Source organism: Neoarius graeffei, chromosome 24 (assembly GCF_027579695.1).
Source record: "Neoarius graeffei isolate fNeoGra1 chromosome 24, fNeoGra1.pri, whole genome shotgun sequence".
Taxonomy (NCBI): Eukaryota; Metazoa; Chordata; class Actinopteri; order Siluriformes; family Ariidae; genus Neoarius; species Neoarius graeffei.
In genome coordinates, this window is record NC_083592.1 from 17432148 (window position 1) to 17448110 (window position 15963).

Here is a 15963-nt window from a genome sequence, read left to right on the forward strand (position 1 = left end):
AAACTGAGAAAATGTATCATTTAAAGAGAAAAATTAGGTGATTTTTAAATTTCATGACAACAACACATCTCAAAAAAGTTGGGACAAGGCCATGTTTACCACTGTGACATCCCCTTTCCTCTTTACAACAGTCTGTAAACATCTGGGGACTGAGGAGACAAGTTGCTCAAGTTTAGGGATAGGAATGTTAACCCATTCTTGTCTAATGTAGGATTCTAGTTGCTCAACTGTCTTAGGGCTTTTTTGTCGTATCTTCCGTTTTATGATGCACCAAATGTTTTCTATGGGTGAAAGATCTGGACTGCAGGCTGGCCAGTTCAGTACCCGGACCCTTCTTCTACGCAGCCATGATGCTGTAATTGATGCAGTATGTGGTTTGGCATTGTCATGTTGGAAAATGCAGGGTCTTCCCTGAAAGAGACGTCGTCTGGATGGGAGTATAGACCCTTTTCAGTCACGTGACCTTCGTAAACGTGACCACCATTTTGGACATGTAGCGGACTTCGGCTTGAATTGGTTTGAATGCGAGGAAGGCGACAAACGGAGAACATACAAGAAAAAGGAGCGAGATGCAGAAAACACCTTCGCTATCCAGCGACGTAGGGCATTTACAGGGCGAGCAGAAGGAGAAATAACAACAGTAATGACACATTAGCAACGCCGTACAGAAATAACAGTTTATGGCACAGACCCTTTCGGTTCTCGCTCATCTAGCTGCTACAATGACTGCTTAGACTGCAACAATAATACCTAACACACATTTAAGTATCCGTCGTAAAGATGTGAAACTCATCGAGTGACGAGTGTGTTCATTGATAAGCTAACACAATCTAAAAGTAGACATACCATCACACTGCCCTGGCGCTGTGTACAGTTTCCCTTCTATGGTTTGTGCACTCACTAGTTGCCATTACTTTCTCCAACCGTTGTTACAGATTACAGGGAATGGCCTGGATTTAAGAGACAAATACATGTTCCTCTTATTTTGAACACTTATTTGTAGGCAGTGCTTAATTTGTAAAGTGGGAGGTCCCGGAGTGCAGAGGATGAGCGGCTCCGGAGCGGAAAAAAAGAGGAGAGGAGAGGGGAGGGGGGCGCGGTGCTGCGCTTCTGGGCATGTTTTGTAATAACACTGCAAATTAAGTTCATCTGCAGATATTTTGTGGATGTCGTTTCATGAGAGAAATCACCAACAAGACAGATATCAAAATCAGACATTAACACTAAATAAACTTGCATTTTTTTATTTAATTATTATTATTATTATTATTATTATTTTTTTGTTACATAGTCAAAAGAGGTGTCGGATCACCGGATCCAGTGTAAATAGCTGCCGGAGCCAACGCCCGAGGTTCCGGAGCGCGCTCCGGCTTGCTCCCCCTCAAATTAAGCGCTGTTTGTAGGACACTGCCTCTGATCTGTCCTACAGTCTACCAACAGCAAAGGAACACAACGCTAACTAATAGCTACTACAGAAGAACAAAGAGGTTACAATGAGTTATTTTAGCCTATTTGGTTACACACTCGCCGCCACAGAATGTTAACAGCAATGTAATGCCTTTTCTGGCTAATTTTATTCGTCTTACCTCCAACAAAGTGGTCACTACACAAGCGTTGGTATGCCGCTATCCATCTTCTCCGTCGGTCAGCATCTACTGGGATCCGATAAAATGATAACCCTTGCCTTGTTTGTTGATGGTTACTACATCCAGGTGCACAACAATATAGTGGCATGATGGAAGTCTTGCTGAAAATAAACACTTTCTTTGCTGCCGTTCCTCAGTGTTGGCTGTGGTAAACTACTGGTAGTACACGTCCAAAATGGCGGCCGCGTTTGTCGTGACGTCACGTGAAAAGGGTCCATATGTTGCTCTAGAACCTGGATATACCTTTCAGCATTGGTGTCTTTCCAGATGTGTAAGCTGCCTATGCCACACGCACTAATGCAACCCCATACCATCAGAGATGCAGGCTTCTGAACTGAGCGCCGATAACAACTTGGGTCGTCCTTCTCCTCTTTAGTCCGAATGACACGGCGTCCCTGACTTCCATAAAGAACTTCAAATTTTGATTCGTCTGACCACAGAACAGTTTTCCACTTTGCCACGGTCCATTTTAAATGAGCCTTGGCCCAGAGAAGACGTCTGCGCTTCTGGATCATGTTTAGATACGGCTTCTTCTTTGAACTATAGAGTTTTAGCTGGCAACAGCGGATGGCACAGTGAATTGTGTTCACAGATAATGTTCTCTGGAAATATTCCTGAGCCCATTTTGTGATTTCCAATACAGAAGCATAGGCATGCTTCTGTATTGGAAATCACAAAATGGGCTCAGGAATATTTCCAGAGAACATTATCTGTGAACACAATTCACTGTGCCATCCGCTGTTGCCAGCTAAAACTCTATAGTTCAAAGAAGATGCAGTGCCGTCTAAGGGCCCGAAGATCACGGGCACCCAGTATGGTTTTCCGGCCTTGACCCTTACGCACAGAGATCCTTCCAGATTCTCTGAATCTTTTGATGATATTATGCACTGTAGATGATGATATGTTCAAACTCTTTGTAATTTTACACTGTCAAACTCCTTTCTGATATTGCTCCACTATTTGTCGGCGCAGAATTAGGGGGATTGGTGATCCTCTTCCCATCTTTACTTCTGAGAGCCGCTGCCACTCCAAGATGCTCTTTTTATACCCAGTCATGTTAATGACCTATTGCCAATTGACCTAATGAGTTGCAATTTGGTCCTCCAGCTGTTCCTTTTTTGTACCTTTAACTTTTCCAGCCTCTTATTGCCCCTGTCCCAACTTTTTTGAGATGTGTTGCTGTCATGAAATTTCAAATGAGCCAATATTTGGCATGAAATTTCAAAATGTCTCACTTTCGACATTTGATTTGTTGTCTATATTCAATTGTGAATACAATATCAGTTTTTGAGATTTGTAAATTATTGCATTCCGTTTTTATTTACAATTTGTACTTTGTCCCAACTTTTTTGGCATCGGGGTTGTATTAGCTTATGAAAGAAAATAGTCGGAAAAACAAGCGAATCTGAAAAAGCCATATGAACTTGCGTCACTTCGAAAATTAGTATTCATGGCCTCGCCCACCTTGGCTTGCGACCGCCCACGGGAAGAAAGTTCGGATTTCAGTGCGAGGAGAGTTAGCAGAGCCCATCTCGTCAGTAGCTAACGAAGAGGACCTAACAGCAAGTTGAAAACATGTCTGAACAAGTTCATGCCTGTGTTATTTGTGGCAGTAACACATCAACGTTGCGTGTTTGGGGAGGCTGGGAGCTCCCCTGCGCGAGTTACGAGCGTTCAAAGTCGGGCTGGAGTCGCCGACAGAAACGAAACCTAAGCGGAGTGCCGCGTCTCGCCTCGGGGCAAATTATGTCCCAAGGCGCGGGGTTAGCCCACCCTGGCAGCGCTGGTTTGTTGGGGAGAGGGCAGAGGTCGCTGGCTGCCAAGTTTGGGGAGGCTGGGAGCTCCCCTGCCCGAGTTACGAGCGTCCAAAGTCGGGCTGGAGCCACCGACAGAAACTAAACCTAAGCAGAGCAACGTTGCAAGATAGAAGAGGTGAAGAATAAATGGTTGGAATTTATCTTTGGAACACCACCAGCAAAGTATAATGCAACGTTAGTACTGTGTTCTGATCATTTCAACCACAGTGACTTTTCAAACTTCGGTGCCTTCAGTAGTGGTTTTGCTTCGAGGCTGTTTTTAATACTTGGATCTGTAGTCAAGACGATCGACCACCAGCTCACAAGCTGTAAGTAAAACATGAACTTTTTTTTCGAAGGTTTTTGTTACAAAATAGCATGTTCATATTCTCCACGTTGGCATGCATGACATGGTCACAAGCTAGGCAGGGATGAGAGTTTTCCGCTTTTCGGCGGATTTCCTCTTTTTCTGAGTAAAAAACGACCTTTTTATATTATGCCAAATCCGTTGAGAATTTCTCATCTCATCTCATTATCTCTAGCCGCTTTATCCTTCTACAGGGTCGCAGGCAAGCTGGAGCCTATCCCAGCTGACTATGGGCGAAAGGCGGGGTACACCCTGGACAAGTCGCCAGGTCATCACAGGGCTGACACATAGACACAGACAACCATTCACACTCACATTCACACCTACGGTCAATTTAGAGTCACCAGTTAACCTAACCTGCATGTCTTTGGACTGTGGGGGAAACCGGAGCACCCGGAGGAAACCCACGCGGACACGGGGAGAACATGCAAACTCCGCACAGAAAGGCCCTCGCAAGCCCCGGGGCTCGAACCCAGGACCTTCTTGCTGTGAGGCGACAGCGCTAACCACTACACCACCGTGCCGCCCCGTTGAGAATTTTTTTTTATTAATTTCGGGGGGTTGGGGTATGTTCCTTCATGCTGTTTAACTCCAACGATATTTATACATTATTTGTAAGTTGCCATCTTTAGTCTCGTTTAAATCTCGTTGAATGTGATGTAAAATTCATGTTATCTACATTGTTATTGGTCAAAACATCGATGTCGAGACCATAATAGCCAATCAAAACAGTTTTTACAAAGACACCCACGTCAGCTTGTTCTGACCCACTGGAGGTAGCGTCACAGTGCTGTTAGCCAATCAGAGGTAACACGTTTACATGTCATGAATATTAATGAGTAAGAGCTGAAATCCTGTCGTTCTCCCGCCACCCACTCCTCCACCAAACTAGAACAGCCTGAAACAGGAGAACCACAGCATTTTTTTTACCACAACCGGCTCACAGGGCATTCATTCATACTAGAGACCACCACACAATTAATGAAAAAACGATGCAATGAGACCTTTAACATTTGCTCATTTCCTTGCTGAGTACCAAAGCAAAGTCTTTTGCCTGTGACCCAACATGGTTAGCCTATAAAAGGTCCCCGATACCTTCATTATGAAGAATGTCTGACATACTCACATTAATTTTATTTTTGTTCTCAGGTGACAGTTCAGTATAGGCGGGACCATGGTGCGATGCTGCCAGTGCGTGTGCACACTATAGTGATCTCAGTACAGCACGATGAGGATGTTTGCCTGGATGAAATGCGTGATGCCCTGAAAGAGAAGGTGGTTAAAGCAGTGGTGCCTTGTGTTTACCTGGATGATGACACCATTTACCACCTACAGCCGAGTGGACGTTTTGTCATTGGGGGACCTCAGGTGATGTTTGTGTCTTTTAAGCCTTTACATTTCAGTCAGGATTCTACAGTATTGCATTAAAATATTACTTGTTTTGTTTGTTTGTAACTGGTATATATTTAGTATATAAATATCAAATACCATTACCTATATGTTTTTAATCTCCTCTGTTACTGTAAGTGACGTGATCATGTATATAATGTTTTTGACATGATGTCACAATGATCATAAGGTGTTATATGACCTCCTTAAAAATGGTAAATACACTATTCTAATTTTTTATTAATGTATTAATTGGTATTCAGAACAGAGAAGATAAGCACAATGTTACATTATTATCTATAATGCCTTAGATTTTGTTGCTTCAAAGCAACACTTTCTTTACTCTTTGACAGGAATCAATGTGATCTTTTTTTTATTTGCTATTAAATCTGTCCTACCCATTATTTTTTTATTTTGAAAATTCACACACACCTCTGCATTTTTGACAGCCCTAAGTTTTATATTGATAAGGCAAACTTTTCAATAAAATATTTCCCCTCTGACTGTGCTGGCAGGGTGATGCTGGATTAACAGGTCGTAAGATTATTGTAGACACGTACGGAGGTTGGGGTGCCCACGGTGGAGGTGCTTTCTCTGGGAAAGATTACACAAAAGTTGACCGCTCTGCTACCTATGCTGCCCGCTGGGTGGCCAAGTCTCTGGTCAAAGCTGAACTCTGCAGACGTGTACTTGTACAGGTAAGGAAAATCATTCACTATTACATGTACAATGAAGATACAAGAAACTACTGGGTTTCATATACAGGAATACATTAAATTATGTGCAAGATGAAGGGAAGGAGCAGGAATGTCGGTAGAACGACAGTTTCAGAACAATGCAAAAAATGCATAGGACAGTATTTGTCATAAATGAGTGCTAAGGAGGGGTGGCACGGTGGTGTAGTGGTTAGCGCTGTCGCCTCACAGCAAGAAGGTCCGGGTTCGAGCCCCGTGGCCGGCGAGGGCCTTTCTGTGTGGAGTTTGCACGTTCTCCCCGTGTCCGCGTGGGTTTCCTCCGGGTGCTCCGGTTTCCCCCACAGTCCAAAGACATGCAGGTTAGGTTAACTGGTGGCTCTAAATTGACCGTAGGTGTGAATGTGAGTGTGAATGGTTGTCTGTGTCTATGTGTCAGCCCTGTGATGACCTGGCAACTTGTCCAGGGTGTACCCCGCCTTTCGCCCGTAGTCAGCTGGGATAGGCTCCAGCTTGCTTGCGACCCTGTAGAAGGATAAAGCGGCTAGAGATAATGAGAATGAGATGAGTGCTAAGGATTAATTCAGTGTAATGTAAGTGTTCAGCTTGTGCCACATTCAGTGTTTATTGTAAACAGTTTTGCTGGTGATGTCTTCCAGGTGTCCTATGCAATCGGAGTGGCTCATCCTCTGTCCATCTCTATTTTCCACTATGGCACATCAAAGAAGAGTGAGAGGGAACTGCTGGAGATTGTAAAGAAGAACTTTGACCTTCGTCCAGGTGTCATTGTGAGGTAAAAAAAACAAACAAACAAACAAAAAAACACCACTCTGTTGTCCTCCATCCACTATGAAGGTACACTAACTATGCAGTGGTTTAGTGGCTTTTACTCCCTATCTACTGCACTGTATGCAGTAATTAGAGTGGAGTTTAGACTTTTCAAATTCAGCCCTTCTGGCATTCTTTTCATTTGGATTTAAATGAGTGTATGAAATAGCATTTGTCATGTTAATCACTATCCATGCAGTTTCACTGTTTCTACAATGTTTAAGGCTTTGAAATGTTAACATCAGGGGTTCCCAAACATTTTGAGCAAATGGTCGCAATGAATTTTCTACAACCCCAAGTCTTAATCACTCTACTTTTTTCAAATTTGAGATTTATAAACTCGGACTACTATAATATTTGAGCATTTTATTATGTCAGTAGCATGCGTATGTGTAATGTACGTGACTAAAAAGCAAAGGAAACTTCCTTGCACTGACACTGCAGTCCAGTGGGAGGTGTTGAGCCTGGTTTATACTTGGCATGTGATTTTTGCATGCCCTTGCATAAGCACTGGCAGCGTGAGAAGCATTACTATTCACACATTCACCTGTGTATTTTATGTACAGTTGTGTTCAAATAAATAGCAGTGTGTTTAAAAAAGTGAATAAAGAGAAATATTTTCTGAATAGCTTTTATTTCTATATTTCAAATGTAGTGGAAACCTTACACATTCAATTCCATATCAAAGTATGAACAAAATTGATCAAGTCTGCATTATTCTTTTACAGGAAGCAAAGAAAAGGAATATTAATCTGTTCTAAAAAATAAATAAAGCAGTGTTTGCATATTTTTCTCTTCAAACTCAAACTGAACTAATATTTAGTTGTGCATAACCATTATTATTATTATTATTATTATTATTATTTTTATAACTGCTGTGCATCTGCATTGCATCAAGTCAGCCAACTTCTGGCACCTATAAACAGGTATTTCAGCCCAGGATGGACGAACTACATTCCACAGTTCCTGTGAATTTTTGGGTTTTGCTTCAGAAATTGCATTTTTAATGTCACCCTGTAAGTTTTCAATGGGGTTGAGGTCAGGGGATTGAGCTGGCCACTCCATTACCTCAGTACTTTTTGTCTGGAACCAAGATGTTACTTACTCATGTGTTTGGGGTCATTGTCTTGTTGAAACACCCTGTGGCAGTTCGTAAGAGTGGGAGGAGCACAGAAGACGGCAGGACAGAACTAAGGTTCGAAATCCTTTTTATTTTACACTTTTCAGTGGTCTCTTAGAACACATAGACAGACACTCGCACATACACACATCTGGTGTCTGGTTCGGGAGAGAGCTCTCCTCTGCTCTCGCTCTCTCCTTAAATAGGGCGTGGTCACTGGGGAATACACACAAACACGCGTTAATTAACATCAGGTGCAGTGATTCTGCCACTTACCTTCCCTGACTCCGTCCTCCGGTCACAGACTGCCGCTTGACCACGCCCCCATACCCCCACTGCCCGACCTACAGCCGACTCCCCCCCCCGATGGGAGAGGAAGTCCGCCACGACCATCTGCACCCCCGGCCTGTGGATCACCTTGAAGTTAAAGGGTTGGAGTGCCAGATACCAACAGGTGATCCGTGCGTTGGCATCCTTCATGCGGTGGAGCCACTGGAGGGGCGCGTGGTCCGAACAGAGGGTGAAAGGGCATCCCAGCAGGTAGTAACGGAGGGTGAGGACCAGGCACTCTTTTTCAATAGTGCTGTAGCGCCCCTCACACACCGACAGCTTCCTACTGATATACAGCTTCCTACTGATATACAGCACTGGGCGGTCCTCCCCTCCACCTCCTGGGACAAAACAGCCCTCTGTCCGACGCATCCGTCTGTAACATAAAGGGGAGAGAAAAGTCAGGGGAGTGTAACAGTGGCCCCCCACACAGTGCAGTGTTCACCTCAGAAAAAGCCCGCTGGCATTGCTCCGTCCACTGGACCGGATCTGGTGCCCCCTTTTTAGTGAGATCAGTCAGCGGGCTGGTGACGTCCGAATAATTAGGTATAAACCTACGATAGTAGCCAGCCAGCCCCAGGAACTGTCTCACCCCCTTTTTGGTCTTGGGCCTTGGGCAGGCCGCAATTGCTGCTGTCTTGTTAATTTGGGGACGCACCTGCCCGTTGCCCAAGTGGAAGCCCAGATACCGTACTTCCACCCACCCAATCGCACACTTCTTCGGGTTGGCTGTGAGACCCGCTCGCCTCAGCAACCTAAGGACGGCCCTCAGGTGTTGTAGGTGCCGCGGCCAGTCATTACTATAAATGATTGTCGTCGAGGTATGCGGCCGCATAGGTGGCGTGGGGGCGGAGGACCCTATCCATTAGCCGCTGAAACATAGCGGGCGCCCCAAACAGCCCAAAAGGAAGTGTGACAAACTGGTGTAAGCCGAACGGTGTGGAAAAGGCTGTTTTTTCTCGGGATAATGGAGTCAAGGGGATCTGCCAATAACCCTTTGTCAAATCCAGTGTCAAGTAAAAGCGAGCCGTGCCTAGTCGATCGAGCAACTCATCAATACAAGGCATTGGGTACGCGTCGAATTCAGACACCGCGTTGACTTTTCTATAGTCTACACAGAACCGGACCGACCTGTCGGCCTTGGGTACCAAGACCACCTGGCTGCTCCTGTCACTGTGGGACTCCTCGACGATGCCCATTTCAAGCATGGCCTCGAGTTCTTCCTGAACCACTTTTTTTCTTGTGTTCGGGTAGCCTGTAAGGGCGGCTACGCACTACCACCCTCGGGGGCGTCTCAATGTGGTGCTCTATGAGGTTGGTGCGGCCGGGCAAGGGTGAGAACACGTCCGAAAACTCGGTCTGCAACTGGGCAACCTCCGCGAGTTGGGTCAGGGAGAGGTGGTCTCCACAGGGGACCGGAGAGGTACATGATGCCAATGCTCCCTTTTGAACCTCCAGCCCCAGCTCCGCCGTCTCCGGAACCACCGACACCAACGCCACGGGGACCTCCTCGTTCCAGAGTTTGAGCAGATTGAGGTGATAAATCTGTAGCACCCCACCCCTGTCCGTTCGCCTCACCTCATAGTCAACGTCCCCGACTCGCCATGTGACCTCAAAGGGTCCTTGCCACTTGACGATCAATTTGGAGCTCGGTGTGGGCAACAGTACAAGTACTTTATCTCCCGGTGCGAACTCCCTAAGGCGCATACCCCTGTCGTACAGGCGGGTTTGCCGTTCTTGGGCCTGCCGCAAATTCTCCTGGGTTAGGTGTGTGGAGTTTTGCGTGCAGGTCAATAACGTATTGAATTTCGTTTTTACTTGGTGAAGGTCCCTCCTCCCAATTTTCTCACAGCACATCTAGAATGCCGCGCGGCTTATGCCCATATAACAATTCAAACAGGGAGAACCCTGTGGAGGCTTGGGGGACCTCTCGCACTGCAAATAACAAGGGTTCGAGCCATTTATCCCAATTACGTGCGTCCTCACTTACGAATTTTTTAATTATATTCTTGAGGGTGCAATTGAACCATTCAACTAAACCGTCCGTTTGTGGGTGATACACGCTGGTGCGGATTGGCTTAATAGCCAACAACCCATACAGTTCGTTCAGTGTACGTGACATAAACGAAGTGCCTTGGTCAGTCAGAATCTCTTTCGGGATTCCAACTTGGGAGATGACGCGGAAGAGCGCTTCTGCAATACTGCGTGCTGAGATATTGCGAAGAGGCACTGCTTCCGGGTATCGTGTTGCATAGTCCACCAGAACTAAGATAAAGCAGTACCCTCGTGTTGACCGATCTAATGGCCCGACGAGATCTATCCCAATTCTTTCGAACGGGGTCTCAATTAATGGGAGAGGGTGCAAAGGCGCTTTTGGAATGGCCGCTGGATTTACTAACTGGCATTTGCAGCACGCCGTACACCACTTACGGACATCGCCGCGAATCCCTGGCCAATAGAACCGGGCCATTATTCGGGCTAGTGTCTTATCCTGCCCTAAGTGTCCAGCCATGGGATTAAAGTGAGCCGCCTGGAATACCAATTCCCGGCGGCTCTTTGGAATCAAAAGCTGTGTGACTTGCTCTTTAGTCTGAGTGTCCTGCGTCACTCGGTATAATCTATCCTTCATAATTGCCAAGTAGGGGAAGGACGGGGTGGCGTTTGGCTGGAGCGTTTGACCATCGATTACTCTCACTTGGTCAAACGCATGCCGCAGAGTCTCATCTCGCGACTGCTCTAATGGAAAATCCGCAAGGGATTCCCCAATAGAAAGAGGAGGAGCCGGCGACTCCTCACTCTGACGTGGAGATGACGTAGACGGCTCTGTGACAGCTGCTCCCGCCAATGCGACACCGGGACCTCCCCCTGTTAAACTACGGCAGGACCCACTCTTCACTAAATAACTCATTAATCCCCCAAATCCCGGCCGATCAGTCCCCAAAATTATAGAGTGGGTAAGGCGAGGATTAACCGCCGCCTTTACTCTAAACTTTTTCCCTCGAAAAAGAATGTGGACTGACACTAAAGGGTAGTTGTGAACATCCCCGTGCACACGCAACACCTTCACCAATTGTGCTCCCCCCAATGCCTCGTCTTGCATCAGGCTTTGGTGGATTGAGGTCTGATTACAGCCAGAGTCCACCAATGCCTGATATGTATCCCCTTGGACACTCACCAGTATGCGATACGCTCCGGCCCGATCGAGGGTGGCTCCTGGCGCGTCGGGGATCCAAACCACCGCGCCCACCTCCATTACCGAGCACTGCTGTTGGAGGTGGCCCGGCTCCCCACAGTGCCAGCAAACCGGCCCGGGCTTCCTCTCTGCACTGGTGCTCTGGGGCTCACTCACCTGTGGGGGGGGAGAGACAGACACAGAAGGGAGAAACGGGAGGGCACCACGGGTGTGGCGGGCTGGCTAGGGTGGCGCCGGCCCACGCCTCTGCGGTGGGGGAACGGGGTAAGGATGAGACACAGGAGGAGAGAGAGGAGAGGAGAGAAGAGGTTGTCTGCTGTCCTGCCGTCGGGACAGCCGCCAAATGGTCCTCCGCCAGCTCGATTGCCTGATCCAGCGATGCAGGGCGGTGGCATTGGACCCACTCTGCGGTTCCTGCCGGTAGGAGAGAGATGAACTGCTCCAGTACCACCTGATCGATGATTGTCTCGGTTGTCGGCCCTCAACCACCGCCAGCAGGCGTCCCGGAGTTGCTGGCCAAACGCGAACGGCCGGCCGACTTCCTCCAAGCACAAAGCGCGGAAGCGCTGTCGCTGTTGCTCAGGGGTGCGCCCCACACACTGGAGGACGGCCCGGTGAAGGTCTGCGTAGGCCAGCCGGTGGTCGACGGGGAGCTGTAGCGCGGCCAGCTGCGCCTCGCCCGTTAGCAGGGGGAGGAGGCGCGCCGCGCGCTGTTCCACCGGCCATCCCGAGGTCTCTGCTACCTGCTCAAAGAGCGTGAGGAAGGCCTTGGGGTCGTCCTGCGGGCCCATCTTTGTTAGGGTGAGGTGGGAAGGGCCCACGGCGGTGGAGGTGGTGGACCCCGCCGACGCGAGGAGGTGCCAGAACGCCTGTCGATCTTCCTGCTGAGCCAACACCAGGGCCTCGAACCGTTGCTCTTGCTCCTTCCGGAGGGCGACTAGCGCCTGGTGCTGGCTCTGCTGAGCCGTGGCGAGGGCGTGGACCAGGTCGGCAAAAGGGGTTGGACTCCATGGGGCTGTTCTTCTGCGCTCCACGTCCCGGGTTTCTGCACCACTGTGGCAGTTCGTAAGAGTGGGAGGAGCACAGAAGATGGCAGGACAGAACTAAGGTTCGAAATCCTTTTTATTTTACACTTTTCAGTGGTCTCTTAGAACACATAGACAGACACTCGCACATACACACATCTGGTGTCTGGTTCGGGAGAGAGCTCTCCTCTGCTCTCGCTCTCACCTTAAATAGGGCGCGGTCACTGGGGAAGACACACAAACACACGTTAATTAACATCAAGTGCAGTGATTCTGCCACTTACCTTCCCTGACTTCGCCCTCCGGTCACAGACAGACGTTTGACCACGCCCCCACTGCCACACACCCATTTCAGGGGCATTTCCTCTTCAGCATATGGTAACATAATCTCTTTAAGTGTTTTGATGGATTCAGACTGATCCATGATCCCTGGTATACAATAAATAGGCCCAACACTGCAGTATGAAAAACATCCTCATACCATGATTTTTGCACCACCATGCTTCACTGTCTTCAGTGTGCTGTGGCTTGAATTCAGTACCCGTGGTCGTCTGACACACTGCCGATGACCACTAAACCCAAAAAGAACAATTTTACTTTCATCAGTCCACAGAATGTTACATCATTTCTCTTTGGGCCAATTGATGTGTTCCTTGGCAAATTTTAACCAATTTTACACGTCGTTTTTTCATCGATGGTGCTTTATGGGGCTTCTTGCCGATAATTTAGCTTCAGTCAAACATCTTCTGACTATAACAGGTCATTTTAGATCATCTTTCTGGAGGTGATGATTGGCTGAATCTTTGCCATTCTGACACTTTTTTTCAATCCATTTTAACAGTAGTTGCTCATTTTCTTCCATGTTTCAGATTTTTGTGGCCATTTTTAATAATAATAATAATAATAATAATAATTTCAACTTTGTATAGTGCCTTTCTCACACCCAAGGCGGACAAAACATTCAAACAAAGAACAAACATCAAACCAAAAATCGAGTGGCCCCTACTTTTGGGAACTCCACCTGATCTACAGGCAGATATATACTCTTAACAGATCATGTAGGAATCAGACCAGAAATTAGCACTTGGATATTTGTTGGAGATTTAAGGTTTTATTGTGTGGACCAGGAAAGTTGCTTAATAAAATAAGTTCTGAACTTCAAAGGTCATATCACCTTTTTCATTATTGGGCTCTTCTGCTCTGGGTTATGCAACATACAACAGTGTATTAGGTTAAAAAAAAAAAGCTATGGAGTTGACAGAGGGGGTAATGTTCTAAGGGAAAAAAACCCCTCAAAATTTCCAAGATTAAAGTCTTACATTTACAAGAAAAAAAATCAGAAAAATGTTTGTCAAGGAACCGAATTTGCTTCCCTTTTGCAAGGTTGGATCAACATTATCACAACACAGACACCACGGCTGAGACTAGAGTTATAGGAAATGCAGTCTGTCCTCCTCCATTATGCAATATAAAAGAACAAAGCGCCAAGAGATTTTCAACTGCGTTTCCCAGAATACACAGCAGCCGGGAAGCCAGGTGGTGTGTGATGTATGCTCTGAGACAACAGAGTTTTGTTTTGTTTGTTTTTTTTCTTGTAAATTTACAACTTTAAATTCAGAGGTTTTTTTTGTTTTTTTGTTTTTTCTTGGGATGTCCCCCCGGCTCTGTAATTTTTAAACACTTTTTCTGAGGATTTATGGTAAATTTAGGACTTAAAACTTGGGTATTATTTGAGATTATTCTTGTAAATTTCTGACTTTAATCCCTGAAATTCTGAGTTTTTCCTCTGAATATTACCCCCTTCCCCATTATTTTTATTAATATACACACCTATAATAGCCCTAATATGCCGTTGTAGCATCATGATTGGTTATGAAAGTCTGAACTAACACAAGCGAGTGCTCTGTATTTGAAGCTAATGACTTGTTCCTTTATTGAGATGGTAAATCTGCTTCAAAGTTGGCTGTAATTCATACTTCAGGTTTGTTCTTGTCTTTGATGGCTGCTAAACCCTCAGACCTGTGTGTTCCAGGGAACTGCAGCTGAAGAAGCCCATTTATCAGAGGACGGCTGCATACGGCCACTTTGGCCGCGACTCATTCCCGTGGGAGATTCCCAAAAAGCTGCAGTACTAAACCGCTGTCAAACTTTTCCTCCGAGGCCTGCTGACGTAGCCTACAGAGAAGTCTGCGTTTTCAGTCATGAACTGTTGAAGATTCATCATAATTTTTATTTCTTGTAAAGACAGGATGAATGCACCACACAAACACACAGACAAGTTTGTCTTGCTATACCTGTGAATCCTTATATACATAATAAAACACTAATAGAGCTAATTATTGCTATGCCTACACCTAAATCTAACCCGCTACAGTCTTTGTTTTAAGCAGTCTTACTTGTTGGAGTAGCAAATGTCAAGTCAAGTTTATTTGGATAGCGCTTTTAACAATAAACATTGTCGCAAAGCAGCTTTACAGAATTTGAACGACTTAAAACATGAGCTAATTTTATCCCTAATCTATCCCCAATGAGCAAGCCTGTGGCGACGGTGGCAAGGAAAAACTCTCTCAGACGACATGAGGAAGAAACCTCGAGAGGAACCAGACTCAAAAGAGAACCTATCCTCATTTGGGCAACAACAGACAGCCTGACTATAATATTAACAGTTTTAACATGAGGACAGTTTCGTTGATGTTATAACTCTTCATTGATGGAAACTTGAGTGCAAAACTGATTCATGATAACTGCAGTCCTAAAGTTAGCAAGACAACTGTAGTCCTCAGCCATAAAAGCAATACTGTAAGAGTCAAGAGCATCCTCCAGGTATAACCCTCAACTATCCTCATGGGGCCGTCCTTCACAGGAGCGATGCGATAAAACTCCGACCAGACACAGGGCACCATGATGGATCAAGCAGGTCCGAGGGGCAGAAGAGGCCAGCATCTCAATACCAGGACCAACATGTAACTCAGAGGGACAGATTGGGGGGGGAAGAGAGAGAGAAAGAAAACACATGTTGTTAGGTATGCCCTAAAAATGACAAGTATTAAATCTGTGTGGTAGGCTTGCAGAGACGAAAGTCTTGACATCAGGCATAACACACAACAATGGCATGTTAATATGGTAAAAAATATATCATGACCTGCTCTGGCTGGATGCTTGATTGGGTGATGGGAGCACACTCTTCAGCAATGATGAGATGCAGATGGGACCCTTAGGGCTGGCCAAGACAATTCAGTTACATTTCACCGGGTCTGGGACATGTGACAGAAGTCTGACGGCCGATTCCCTGCAGGCTACGATAGCCAGTCGAGGTCTCCACCCTCTCCACCAAAAGATTTCCTGTTGACTCCATGTAACTCAGAGGGACAGATTTGGGGTGGGGGAGGGGGGAGGGAAAGAAAACCCAGGTTGTTAGGTATGCCCAATGTCACCTGAATAAGTAGGAGCAGTATACATATTGCACCGAGTACAAGCAGGGACTCCGGCAACTAACTATTGCTGCTTTTCCACTACAAACGCGGCTGAGCCGTGCCGTGCTGAGTCGAGCTGAGTGGGGCTGTTGGAGTTGCATTTC

The 15963-nt window shown here is 46.4% G+C and overlaps 1 protein-coding gene across 2 annotated transcripts in view; it reads left to right on the forward strand.

Moving 5' to 3' along the window:
• Positions 1–14722, forward strand: part of mat2ab (methionine adenosyltransferase 2Ab) — a 33299-nt gene extending 18577 nt beyond the window's left edge. For both annotated transcript variants that reach the window (XM_060906842.1, XM_060906841.1), the window contains exons 6-9: positions 4959–5177; positions 5714–5896; positions 6550–6683; positions 14419–14722. In XM_060906842.1, the coding sequence (XP_060762825.1) occupies positions 4959–5177; positions 5714–5896; positions 6550–6683; positions 14419–14521 (639 nt within the window). In that variant the 3' untranslated portion in view covers positions 14522–14722. The remainder of the gene's footprint in view (positions 1–4958; positions 5178–5713; positions 5897–6549; positions 6684–14418) is intronic.
• The last annotated feature ends 1241 nt before the right edge of the window (positions 14723–15963 follow it).